The 13,721-nt window shown below is 50.0% G+C and overlaps 1 protein-coding gene across 2 annotated transcripts in view; it reads right to left on the reverse strand.

The window, feature by feature from the left end:
- Nucleotides 1-6,541: 6,541 nt before the first annotated feature.
- CCDC60 (coiled-coil domain containing 60) overlaps nt 6,542-13,721 on the reverse strand; it is a 145,787-nt gene continuing 138,607 nt past the window's right edge. The window contains exons 14-15 of one of the 2 annotated variants that reach the window (XR_012787694.1): nt 9,458-9,711; nt 6,542-7,710 (exon numbers count right to left, since the gene is read on the reverse strand). Coding sequence is in view for 1 of the 2 variants with exons in the window: in XM_075568067.1 (XP_075424182.1) it covers nt 9,598-9,711 (114 nt within the window). In the remaining variant the exon portion in view is untranslated. Of the gene's footprint in view, nt 7,711-9,399; nt 9,712-13,721 lie in introns of those variants that run through there. The other variant, XM_075568067.1, reaches the window with a different exon arrangement.

Here is a 13,721-nt window from a genome sequence, read left to right on the forward strand (position 1 = left end):
GGCCTGGGATCTCTCTCTGTGAGATTATCCTGGAGTGAACGTGGCCTGGGATCTCTCTCTGTGAGATTATCCTGGAGAGGGACCATGGCCTGGGATCTCTCTCTGTGAGATTATCCTGGAGAGTGAACGTGGCCTGGGATCTCTCTCTGTGAGATTATCCTGGAGAGTGAATGTGGCCTGGGATCTATCTCTGTGAGATTAGCCTGGAGAGTGAACGTGGCCTGGGATCTCTCTCTGTGAGATTATCCTGGAGAGTGAACGTGGCCTGGGATCTCTCTCTGTGAGATTATCCTGGAGAGTGAACGTGGCCTGGGATCTCTCTCTGAGATTAGCCTGGAGAGTGAATGTGGCCTGGGATCTATCTCTGTGAGATTATCCTGGAGAGTGAACGTGGCCTGGGATCTCTCTCTGTGAGATTATCCTGGAGAGGGACCATGGGCTGGGATCTCTCTGTGTGAGATTATCCTGGAGAGTGAACATGGGCTGGGATCTCTCTCTGTGAGATTATCCGGGAGAGTGAATGTGGCCTGGGATCTCTCTCTGTGAGATTATCCTGGAGAGTGAACGTGGCCTGGGATCTCTCTCTGAGATTATCCTGGAGAGTGAACATGGCCTGGGATCTCTCTCTGTGAGATTATCCTGGAGAGGGACCATGGGCTGGGATCTCTCTCTGTGAGATTATCCGGGAGAGGGAACGTGGCCTGGGATCTCTCTCTGTGAGATTAGCCTGGAGAGTGAACGTGGCCTGGGATCTCTCTCTGTGAGATTATCCTGGAGAGTGAACGTGGCCTGGGATCTCTCTCTGAGATTAGCCTGGAGAGTGAATGTGGCCTGGGATCTATCTCTGTGAGATTATCGTGGAGAGTGAACGTGGCCTGGGATCTCTCTCTGTGAGATTATCCTGGAGAGGGACCATGGGCTGGGATCTCTCTGTGTGAGATTATCCTGGAGAGTGAACATGGGCTGGGATCTCTCTCTGTGAGATTATCCGGGAGAGTGAATGTGGCCTGGGATCTCTCTCTGTGAGATTATCCTGGAGAGTGAACGTGGCCTGGGATCTCTCTCTGAGATTATCCTGGAGAGTGAACATGGCCTGGGATCTCTCTCTGTGAGATTATCCTGGAGAGGGACCATGGGCTGGGATCTCTCTCTGTGAGATTATCCGGGAGAGTGAACGTGGCCTGGGATCTCTCTCTGTGAGATTATCCGGGAGAGTGAATGTGGCCTGGGATCTCTCTCTGTGAGATTATCCGGGAGAGTGAATGTGGCCTGGGATCTATCTCTGTGAGATTATCCTGGAGAGGGAACGTGGCCTGGGATCTCTCTCTGTGAGATTATCCTGGAGAGGGAACGTGGCCTGGGATCTCTCTCTGTGAGATTAGCCTGGAGAGTGAACGTGGCCTGGGATCTCTCTCTGTGAGATTATCCGGGAGAGTGAATGTGGCCTGGGATCTCTCTCTGTGAGATTATCCTGGAGAGGGAACGTGGCCTGGGATCTCTCTCTGTGAGATTAGCCTGGAGAGTGAACGTGGCCTGGGATCTCTCTCTGTGAGATTATCCTGGAGAGTGAACGTGGCCTGGGATCTCTCTCTGTGAGATTATCCTGGAGAGTGAACGTGGCCTGGGATCTCTCTCTGTGAGATTATCCTGGAGAGTGAACGTGGCCTGGGATCTCTCTCTGTGAGATTATCCTGGAGAGGGACCATGGGCTGGGATCTCTCTGTGAGATTATCCTGGAGAGGGAACATGGGCTGGGATCTCTCTCTGTGAGATTATCCTGGAGAGGGACCATGGGCTGGGATCTCTCTCTGTGAGATTATCCTGGAGAGGGACCATGGGCTGGGATCTCTCTCTGTGAGATTATCCTGGAGAGGGAACATGGGCTGGGATCTCTCTGTGAGATTATCCTGGAGAGTGAATGTGGCCTGGGATCTCTCTCTGTGAGATTATCCTGGAGAGGGACCGTGGGCTGGATCCTCTCTGTTGCCACCAGAGTGTCTCTGAAAAGGCACAAGTTTGTGATCCAGATGGAAGAAAGCCGTCTTCCTCTTATGAGTTATTGCATTTTTTATCCCTTTATGTCGGTGTAAAGAGGCTGGTGAGGTTAGGTCAGAATTTATCTTGCATTGGGACACTTTTACCCAATGGGACCTATAGCCTGAGTTTGCTGGTGCTGAGGTCAGTTTGCAGAGCAAATATGGAAGATAAGGGCATTCCTCGGCAGGAAATGTAAGGAGCGGATTTAATACCGCAGATGGGCTGAGATTATTATGCCCAATCTCAGAGGTTTCACCTCCAGGCTGTAGTATAATGTATGGCCCTCGCTGCAGCCCCAACTGGGCCTGCTCTGAGGGGGGCTGTTCTTCATGCAATGGCTGCTTTTGGTCACATTTTCAGAGCATATTGTACTGCAGCGAAAGAGAGCTGAATATCTCAGAATCCCATCATTAAATTTGGGGAATCTTTTATTCATAATCTGTGTGATAATATCAGCCAACTGACTGATCCCGTGTTACACAAAAGTGACAGCAGCTGTATCCTCCCCCGGTGCACCAGCCCAGTCTGTGTCTGAGGACCCCCTGCTCTCACTGACCGGCAGACATCATGGTAAGGTTCTCTGGAGTCACAGGGATCACCCCCTGCATAGATTACTTCGGAGATAAACTAATGCTTTATCAAGTACAAATTCCTGGGGGGGGGGAGGTGTAGGTTCACACAAGTCAACTCTGCCCTGTCCAAAAGGTCAGTCTGCCACTCACCGGTTCAACAGCAAAGGCTCTTTAAGGAGGAAACTCCACAGAAGGTAAAAAGCGCTGAGTTCAGCAGCTATTCCTGCAGACAAACACCAGGAACAAACAGGCCTGCAGCAGAAGCTGGCTTCCATGGCGCCACCAGGTAGGCCCAATACTTTCTTTTAATGCTGAACTTCCGGGGAAATTTCCAAACCGTTCAATAATGGGTTAAGAAGAGCAGGCAGGAGGTACACTCCCTAGTGATACCTTTTACATTGCACTTTTGACGCCTTTAACATCGATGTTTGCTGATTATTGTTAGGCCAAAACGGGAGCTCCTAGAAGTTGCAGCCATCTTGGATCCCTACCTCCCGGAAGTGTGGGTCCATTCTTTTCAATGGGACCTCCCACAGCGTTAATCCTCCCTGAACGCAACTGGTGCATCTCGGGACAGCGCACTGGGAACAGGTAGAGAGTGTGTGTGTGTGTGTGTGTGTGTGTGTGTGTGTGTGTGTGTGTGTGTGTGTGTGTGTGTGTGTGTGTGTGTGTGTGTGTGTGTGTGTGTGTGTGTGTGTGTGTGTGTAGTATATATATATATATACATATATATATATATTTATATATAAAACAAAACAAAAAAGACTAAGGGGCGCAAGAAGGCACAAAACTAATGTATATCAACAGTGTATCAACGGAAGGTATCCCAGATAGTAACAATAGTCCCAATTTCTTTCAATCCTGTGGAAAATGAAACATTAGTGAAGTACTAAAATGCCGTTTTATGCGCAAGTAGAAAAAGGGCTACTTACAATGTAGCTGCTAAAAACGAACAGTGTGGATGTATGCCGTACACAAGCAAACAAGCGGCAAATCGGCGTCTCCCTCTTGAATCAGAAGAGTCCGTCTGCATCCGTCTGCGGCACTACCACTCCACCAATGAAATCTCGCGATAGAATGTCCAAATCCTGTGATTGTGACATCGGACAACGGTATGGGAATCAGTCAGTAAGACTGTTAGTATGATTCCACCGTTTGAGATATGGACACTATGGGCAATATTCTAGGAGCAGTGATGTCAGAATAAGTGCATACGCAAGCAAATGCACAATACGTTTAACCCTACGCGTTTCGTTCCAAGCGTGGGAACTTCATCAGGGGCTATGAAAAATACAATGTGGGCAAACTACAAATACACACACCTATCCCGCCATTGGCTGATTAAGATAGAAACACCTGAACATTACAGGTTGTAACTAATGATCAATCAGCCATGCGTAAATCACATTCTACATTAAAATTAAAAATACAAGTATATAAACATCATTATACACATGACCTAAAAAGACTAACAATTGAATTCATAACAATAAAGAATATAAAGTAAATTAATAAAAAAAGATAAGATATATAGGAACATTAGCCTACAATAAAAGTAACAAAGAAACCGCTGACAGTATCATAGATCAATAGGAAACCAAAAATCATATGGGGAATAAACAAAATGAGCTCACAATACATGGAATAGAATAGGATATAATGAAAATATATAGAACTATTGTGCATTACAACCATTTTAATTGATTAAAAATGCACCAAGATCTATTTCTGCATTAAATCCATACGAGACAAGAATTTTCAGTGTGTATCCACCTGGTTTCTAATCTTGAAATCTCATTTATGGTATCTCCTCCTCTCCAATTAGGAGAAAGTTTTTCTATTCCTTTACAGCTTATCCCCATAGGATTTTGGTTGTGGCATTCTTTAAAATGTTTGGAAAGATTATGCTGAAGCAATCCTTTTTGAATATTCGTGAAATGCTCAGCAAATCTTTGTTTCAATTTTCTAGTTGTTCTAACAATGTATTGTTTGTTACATGGACACTGGATTAAGTAAACTACATTAATAGAATTGCAATTTCAGAACCACTCTACTCTTTCCTAGATCTGTCTCAGCATCTCCCCTCATGAAATCCCTCTCCTGGCTTCCGATCAAATCCCGCATCTCACACTCCATTCTTCTCCTCACTTTTAAAGCGTTACACTCTTCTGCCCCTCCTTACATCTCAGCCCTAATTTCTCGTTATGCACCATCCCGACTCTTGCGTTCTTCTCAAGGATGTCTTCTTTCTACCCCCTTTGTATCTAAAGCCCTCTCCCGCCTTAAACCCTTTTCACTGACTGCCCCAATCCTCTGGAATGCCCTTCCCCTCAGTACCCGACTAGCACCCTCTCTATCCACCTTTAAGACCCACCTTAAGACACACTTGCTTAAAGAAGCATATGAATAGCACCGTGGATATTCTGAACACGATACATGAAGCTTGGCCCCCTGCAGACGCACTTACCAGAACTCCCTCCTACTGTCTCTGTACGTTCTCCCTACCTACCAATTAGACTGTAAGCTCCTCGGGGCAGGGACTCCTCTTCCTTAATATTACTTTTATGTCTAAAGCACTTATTCCCATGCTCTGTTATTTATTTGATTACTACTGTGAAGCGCTATGTACATTAATGGCGCTATTCTATTGTATTGTATGTCTTTATTTATATAGCGCCATTAGTGTACATAGCGCTTCACAGCAGTAATACATGTGGTAATCAAATAAATAACAGATAATATAAATAACAGATCATGGGAATAAGTGCTTTAGACATAAAAGTAACATTAAGGAAGAGGAGTCCCTGCCCCGAGGAGCTTACAGTCTAATTGGTAGGTAGGGAGAACGTACAGAGACAGTAGGAGGGAGTTCTGGTAAGTGCGTCTGCAGGGGGCCAAGCTTTATGTATCATGTGTTCAGAATATTCACAGTGCTATTCATATCCTTCTTTAAGCAAGTGTGTCTTAAGGTGGGTCTTAAAGGTGGATAGAGAGGGTGCTAGTCGGGTACTGAGGGGAAGGGCATTCCAGAGGTGTGGGGCAGTCAGTGAAAAAGGTTTAAGGCGGGAGAGGGCTTTAGATACAAAGGGGGTAGAAAGAAGACATCCTTGAGCAGAACGCAAGAGTCGGGATGGACCCCTAGGCAGCGTGCTTGGGCTACTGGGTGAATGATCGTAGTTCCAACAGTAATGTGGAAGGAGGTAGTAGGGCCAGGTTTGGGAGGAAGTATGAGGAGCTCTGTTTTAGCCATGTTGAGTTTAAGGCGGCGGAGGGCCATCCAGGATGATATAGCAGAGAGACATTCAGAAACTTTGGTTTGTACAGCAGGTGTAAGGTTGGGTGTTCAAAAAGTATATTTGTGTGTCGTCAGCATAGAGGCGATATTTAAACCCAAAAGATGTTATTAGGTCACCTAGAGATAGTGTGTACAGAGAAAAGAGGTCCCAGGACAGAGCCCTGGGGTACCCCCACAGAGAGATCAATAGAGGAGGAGGTGTTAGCAGAAGAGACACTGAAAGTACGATAGGAGAGGTAGGATGAGATCCAGGATAGAGCTTTGTTCCGAATACCAAGAGTATGGAGAATATGAAGGAGAAGAGGGTGGTCCACGGTGTCAAATGCAGCAGAGAGGTCGAGTAATATGAACAGAGTGTAATGACCTCTGTCTTTGGCAGCATGGAGGTCGTCAGTTATTTTAGTGAGGGCTGTTTCCGTGGAGTGAGCAGTGCGGAAGCCAGATTGTAGAGGGTCTAGGAGAGAATAGGTGTTGAGAAAATGGAGCAAGCGAGAGAATACAAGACGTTCAAGGAGTTTAGAGGCAAAAGGCAGGACGAGACAGGTCGATAGTTAGAAAGACAGGTAGGGTCAAGCTTGCTGTTTTTGAGTAATGGTATAAATAAAGACATACAATACAATACAATTTATACGTTTTTAATAGTACTGTATATTGAATCTTTGTTTTATTTGAAGTAAAACTCTTGATCTGTTTTTGTTCATGTGAATTTAATTTGCACATTTTGCATCTTAAACATTTATGGAAGCCTTTTGCATCAAGGAATGAATGAGTTTCTGAGATAGTTTTTTTTTTTTACTTTTAAGGCAACTAGGAGCTATTTTATATTTAAGACTGTCTGCCTTAGTAAAAAATGATTCTTGGATTAGAAGGTAAATGACTCTGCAAAGTAGGGTCTTTTAGAACCAGCTGCTAGGGTTTGTTGATCACCTTACATATCTTTGGTGCCATGGCATTATATTGTGTTATAAAAGGAACACACAAGGTTCTATCATTACATTTAGAGCCAGAAACCCTTTAAGTGACTTTAGCAGAGCTATGCGTGTCTTGGCCTCTGACTTTGGTGTCTGTTCCAAGGTCGACTTCTAGTCATAAAACTTGGCAGAAACCTGAGGAACGGATTCGGAGCAGCGCATACAAGGGGGTTATTCACTACCATTTCCCAGACTTTACAATGCTGATGGAATAGCTCACCCCTAAAAGCAGGCAACATGCCCGGGACATCAAGGAAAACAAAGGAAACTCTCAATGAGAACTGGAGACTTCATTAACTCTTTGCGTGCAGGATGGGCCGCAGCACGAGAGGGCAACAGCCCCACTGGTACTTGGGATCATGTGACCTCCTGAGTGATCACATGATTGCACTGTCACTGATACTGGAACAGGAGAGGAGACGTCCTCCTCATTCTCTGCGCTCCTGTGGACCTCCGCGTGTAGATGATGCAGTTACTACATCATGGGGCCTCGGGAGGGCCAGACCTGTGGCACCCCAAGGGTTACGTTCTATAACACTGCTCATGCTACAAATCACTGAGACGCACAAAAATCTGTGAGCGTTGACATGACTGTAAAATGTCATTAAAAAGTGATACAGTGCAGAACTCAATCACTTTAAAATGTTAATGCTCTGTGTGTGCTGTAACAACCGGGAGAAAATAGAACGGACAGTTAAGGTTTGGAGAAACGTAGTGGAGATATTCGTGTGTAGCCACTAAGCACGGGTCACACAAGAAAGTGTGGGTCAGAGCTGGAGGTCACGGAGCTGCACATCAGGAGGCAAAGAGCAGCATACAGGCTGATTCAGCATACCTGAGCACAAAGGGGATTACAGGAGGGGGTAGGGAAAGAATTACTGAGCACAGCAAAGCTCTGTAACTTGGTTATGACAGGGAGATAATGCACAAAGGGAGATATGAAAGTTTAACTCATATAATGTGCCCCCTAAGCATGTCCTGCTCTTTTAAAATCATGAGGAGGATGATGGTGGGGTGAGATAAGGAGGAGGGTGGTGGTGTGAGAGGAGGAGGATGGTGGAAGTGGTGTGAGATGAGGAGGAGGAGGGTGGATGTGGTGTGAGATGAGGAGGAGGACGATGGAGGTGGCATGAGACGAGGAGGGTGTTGGTGTGAGATGAGGAGGAGGGTGGTGTGAGATAAGGAGGGTGGAGGTGGTGTGAGATGAGGAGGAGGGTGGATGTGGTGTGAGATGAGGAGGAGGGTGTTGGTGTGAGATGAGGAGGAGGGTGGACGTGGTGTGAGACGAGGAGGGTGTTGGTGTGAGATGAGGAGGAGGGTGGTGTGAGATGAGGAAGGTGGAGGTGGTGTGAGATGAGGAGGAGGAGGGTGGATGTGGTGTGAGATGAGGAGGAGGGTGTTGGTGTGAGATGAGGAGGAGGGTGGACGTGGTGTGAGACGAGGAGGGTGTTGGTGTGAGATGAGGAGGAGGGTGGTGTGAGATGAGGAAGGTGGAGGTGGTGTGAGATGAGGAGGGTGTTGGTGTGAGATGAGGAGGAACAGGAGGGTGGTGTGAGATGAGGAGGGTGGAGGTGGTGTGAGATGAGGAGGAAGAGGAGGGTTGTGTGAGATAAGGAGGGTGGAGGTGGTGTTTCCTAAAGCAACCATGTAGACTACCGGGTGATAAGGACTTTGGGTGGAAAGATGGACTATTCTCCATAGACATTTACTAGGTTAAATATCTGAAAAGCTCTGAGAAAGTTAGGTGTAAGTGCTACAGCATGACATTAAAAAGAAGTATTTTCTGAAGTTTCTAAGACACAAAATCATTGTTGCTATTTTGGCTCCATATGGTATGAATAAAGGTCACAGTAGTCAGTTTGTTAGAAATATGTTCACTCTTTTATGTGTCAAACTAACTGCTGTTGCGTGATGTTGGACTGAGTTATGTTGCCAAACACATTTCTACTAATTTGCACCGGATCCTTTCAGTACTGGGAGGTATTAGATGTTAGGGATTTCTACTAGACATGAGCAAGCCTCAGGACACCTGTGCTCACTGGGTATGTGCCAGTCTTGTCATATACCATGGATAGAGGAGAAGTGTCAGAATGGAAATATGCTGGAATGGGTCCTAGAATCCCATACATTTTATCTAATCAAGTGCATGCAACATGTACTTAAAAATAATATGATCACAACTTTCCAAGATAAAATGATGGTGTAAAGAGCTTGTGAAACCTTACATTCAAGTGTATGTAACAGACCTGTACAGTTTAGAAAGCTCTGTGTATTATAATTGTCTAAGAAGACCTCTTACGTTGGTTTACTAAAGGTGTCCTTTACTGCAACAAACCTACAGTTCTCCAGGACCCCAAAAGATATTGGAACTTTGAACTACAAGCTTTTTAAATGGAACGTTACATGTTAAGATTCTCTATTTATAATTTATAATCCCTATTCATAATCCACGTTGGTCTTTTTTTCCAGGATATTGAGTAGAATAACAAGACTGTATAGACTAAAATATAGAAACTGACCCCCTCCCCCCCCCCCCTCCCAAAAAAAACAGTGTCAAAATCCAAACATGTGGCGTTACCGACCGCAAAATAGGAAAGTGGTTCCATTGTTTGCTTCTTTGGTGTTTGTGAAAACAAATGTCCCCAAGTCTCTTTCTTGCTAGTGAATGTCTTGGTTGTGGGTGTAATGATACATTGTGCAACGATGAGTGAATGTGAAGCCCTCATCTCATGGGAGGAGCACTCTGGGCCCTGCCCTGTTGTGATGAAGAAAGTCGCGTCTGAAGCCAGGCTGTGTAATCCTCTTGGGGCATCTGCACGAGCTGTTCCCTTACAAACTAGAAAACAGAAAGTAGAGAGAGGAAAATGGTTACTGAAACCATTAACTGGAAAAACTAAAATGTCAGAACCTTGCAACATCCACCTTAACCCCCGCAGTGCTAGAATGCCCAAGGCACCAGGCCAAGGAAATGCTTGTGTTACGATCACGTCCTGGGTCCACCCGCCAATATTAGGTTTGGAAGAAGAAGTTCTCCCATTCTAATCAGCAGAGCTCCCTGAGCCGCAGACTCTACGAGGTTATTGTCCCGCTCTATAAATGGCCATGGCCTTGGAACAGCAAAGGGGGGAAATGTCTGCTGGTCACCGCTGTCTTCCCAAAACAACAATAGGGTTTAATATACACTTTATGTTAAGATTATCTAGGGGGGGGAGGATAAAAACGACATACAGTTGGTGGCCCCAGGCGCTAAAAAACGTAGTTCCTCCTTTGGGTGCAGGACATAAAGCGGGTGCAGTTGGACGGTATGAAGCACAGCGAAGGAGGTAGGAATAAGACAAGAATACATCATTCGTGCCATCGGCTTTAAGTTATCATGTTTCACTTTTACTGATGCCTGTCAGGTAGGCACTATCAGCAGGCACTATCAGAGAGGCACTATCAGCGGGGCACTGTCAGGGATGCACTATCAGCGGGGCACTATCGGCAGGCACTATCAGAGAGGCACTATCAGCGGGGCACTATCAGAGAGGCACTATCAGCGGGGCACTATCAGGTATGCACTATCAGCGAGGCACTATCAGTGAGGCACTATCAGCGGGGCACTGTCAGGGATGCACTATCAGCGAGGCACTATCAGCGAGGCACTATCAGCGGGGCACTACCAGCGGGGCCCTATCAGCGGGGCACTGTCAGCGGGGCACTATCAGCGGGGCACTATCAGCGGGGCACTATCAGAGAGGCACTATCAGCGGGGCACTGTCAGGTATGCACTATCAGCGAGGCACTGTCAAAGATGCACTATCAGCGGGGCACTATCAGCGGGGCACTGTCAGGGATGCACTATCAGCGGGGCACTATCAGCGGGGCACTATCAGCGGGGCACTATCAGCGGGGCACTATCAGCGAGGCACTGTCAGGGATGCACTATCAGCGGGGCACTATCAGCGGGGCACTATCAGCGAGGCACTATCAGCGAGGCACTATCAGCGGGGCACTATCAGCGAGGCACTATCAGCGGGGCACTATCAGCGAGGCACTATCAGCGGGGCCCTATCAGCGGGGCACTATCAGCGAGGCACTATCAGCGAGGCACTATCAGCGAGGCACTATCAGCGGGGCACTATCAGCGGGGCACTATCAGCGAGGCCCTATCAGCGGGGCCCTATCAGCGGGGCCCTATCAGCGGGGCACTATCAGCGGGGCACTATCAGCGGGGCCCTATCAGCGGGGCACTATCAGCGGGGCACTATCAGCGGGGCACTATCAGCGGGGCACTATCAGCGGGGCACTATCAGCGGGGCACTATCAGCGGGGCACTATCAGCGGGGCACTATCAGCGAGGCACTATCAGCGAGGCACTATCAGCGGGGCACTATCAGCGGGGCACTATCAGCGGGGCCCTATCAGCGGGGCACTATCAGCGGGGCCCTATCAGCGGGGCACTATCAGCGGGGCACTATCAGCGGGGCCCTATCAGCGGGGCACTATCAGCGGGGCACTATCAGCGGGGCACTATCAGCGGGGCACTATCAGCGGGGCACTATCAGCGGGGCACTATCAGCGGGGCACTATCAGCGGGGCACTATCAGCGAGGCACTATCAGCGAGGCACTATCAGCGGGGCACTATCAGCGGGGCCCTATCAGCGGGGCACTATCAGCGGGGCACTGTCAGGGATGCACTATCAGCGGGGCACTATCAGCGAGGCACTATCAGCGGGGCACTATCAGCGGGGCACTATCAGCGGGGCACTATCAGCGGGGCACTATCAGCGGGGCACTGTCAGCGGGGCACTATCAGCGGGGCACTATCAGCGGGGCCCTATCAGCGGGGCCCTATCAGCGGGGCACTATCAGCGGGGCCCTATCAGCGGGGCACTATCAGCGGGGCACTGTCAGGGATGCACTATCAGCGGGGCCCTATCAGCGGGGCCCTATCAGCGGGGCACTATCAGGGATGCACTATCAGCGGGGCACTATCAGCGAGGCACTATCAGCGGGGCACTGTCAGGGATGCACTATCAGCGGGGCCCTATCAGCGGGGCACTATCAGCGGGGCACTATCAGGGATGCACTATCAGCGGGGCACTATCAGCGAGGCACTATCAGCGGGGCACTGTCAGGGATGCACTATCAGCAGGGCCCTATCAGCGGGGCCCTATCAGCGGGGCACTATCAGCGGGGCACTATCAGCGAGGCCCTATCAGCGGGGCACTATCAGCGGGGCCCTATCAGCGGGGCACTATCAGCGGGGCACTGTCAGGGATGCACTATCAGTGGGGCACTATCAGCGAGGCACTATCAGCGGGGCACTGTCAGGGATGCACTATCAGCGGGGCCCTATCAGCGGGGCCCTATCAGCGGGGCACTATCAGCGAGGCCCTATCAGCGGGGCACTATCAGCGGGGCACTATCAGCGGGGCACTATCAGCGGGGCACTGTCAGGGATGCACTATCAGCGGGGCCCTATCAGCGGGGCACTATCAGCGGGGCACTATCAGCGGGGCACTATCAGCGGGGCACTATCAGCGAGGCCCTATCAGCGGGGCACTATCAGCGAGGCACTATCAGCGGGGCACTATCAGCGGGGCACTATCAGCGGGGCACTATCAGCGGGGCACTATCAGCGGGGCACTATCAGCGAGGCCCTATCAGCGGGGCACTATCAGCGAGGCACTATCAGCGGGGCACTATCAGCGGGGCACTATCAGCGGGGCACTATCAGCGGGGCACTATCAGCGGGGCACTATCAGCGGGGCCCTATCAGCGGGGCACTATCAGCGGGGCACTATCAGCGGGGCCCTATCAGCGGGGCACTATCAGCGAGGCCCTATCAGCGGGGCCCTATCAGCGGGGCACTATCAGCGGGGCACTATCAGCGAGGCACTATCAGCGGGGCACTATCAGCGGGGCACTATCAGCGAGGCACTATCAGCGGGGCACTATCAGGGATGCACTATCAGCGGGGCCCTATCAGCGAGGCCCTATCAGCGGGGCACTATCAGCGAGGCACTATCAGCGGGGCACTATCAGCGAGGCACTATCAGCGGGGCACTATCAGCGGGGCCCTATCAGCGAGGCACTATCAGCGAGGCACTATCAGCGGGGCACTATCAGCGAGGCACTATCAGCGGGGCACTATCAGCGAGGCACTATCAGCGGGGCACTATCAGCGAGGCACTATCAGCGGGGCACTGTCAGGGATGCACTATCAGTGGGGCACTATCAGCGAGGCACTATCAGCGGGGCACTGTCAGGGATGCACTATCAGCGGGGCCCTATCAGCGGGGCCCTATCAGCGGGGCACTATCAGCGAGGCCCTATCAGCGGGGCACTATCAGCGGGGCACTATCAGCGGGGCACTGTCAGGGATGCACTATCAGCGGGGCCCTATCAGCGGGGCACTATCAGCGGGGCACTATCAGCGGGGCACTATCAGCGAGGCCCTATCAGCGGGGCACTATCAGCGAGGCACTATCAGCGGGGCACTATCAGCGGGGCACTATCAGCGGGGCACTATCAGCGGGGCACTATCAGCGGGGCACTATCAGCGGGGCCCTATCAGCGGGGCACTATCAGCGGGGCACCATCAGCGGGGCCCTATCAGCGGGGCACTATCAGCGGGGCACTATCAGCGAGGCACTATCAGCGGGGCACTATCAGCGGGGCACTATCAGCGAGGCACTATCAGCGGGGCACTATCAGCGGGGCACTATCAGCGAGGCACTATCAGCGGGGCACTATCAGGGATGCACTATCAGCGGGGCCCTATCAGCGAGGCCCTATCAGCGGGGCACTATCAGCGAGGCACTATCAGCGGGGCACTATCAGCGAGGCACTATCAGCGG

Source organism: Ascaphus truei, chromosome 13 (genome assembly GCF_040206685.1).
Source record: "Ascaphus truei isolate aAscTru1 chromosome 13, aAscTru1.hap1, whole genome shotgun sequence".
Taxonomy (NCBI): Eukaryota; Metazoa; Chordata; class Amphibia; order Anura; family Ascaphidae; genus Ascaphus; species Ascaphus truei.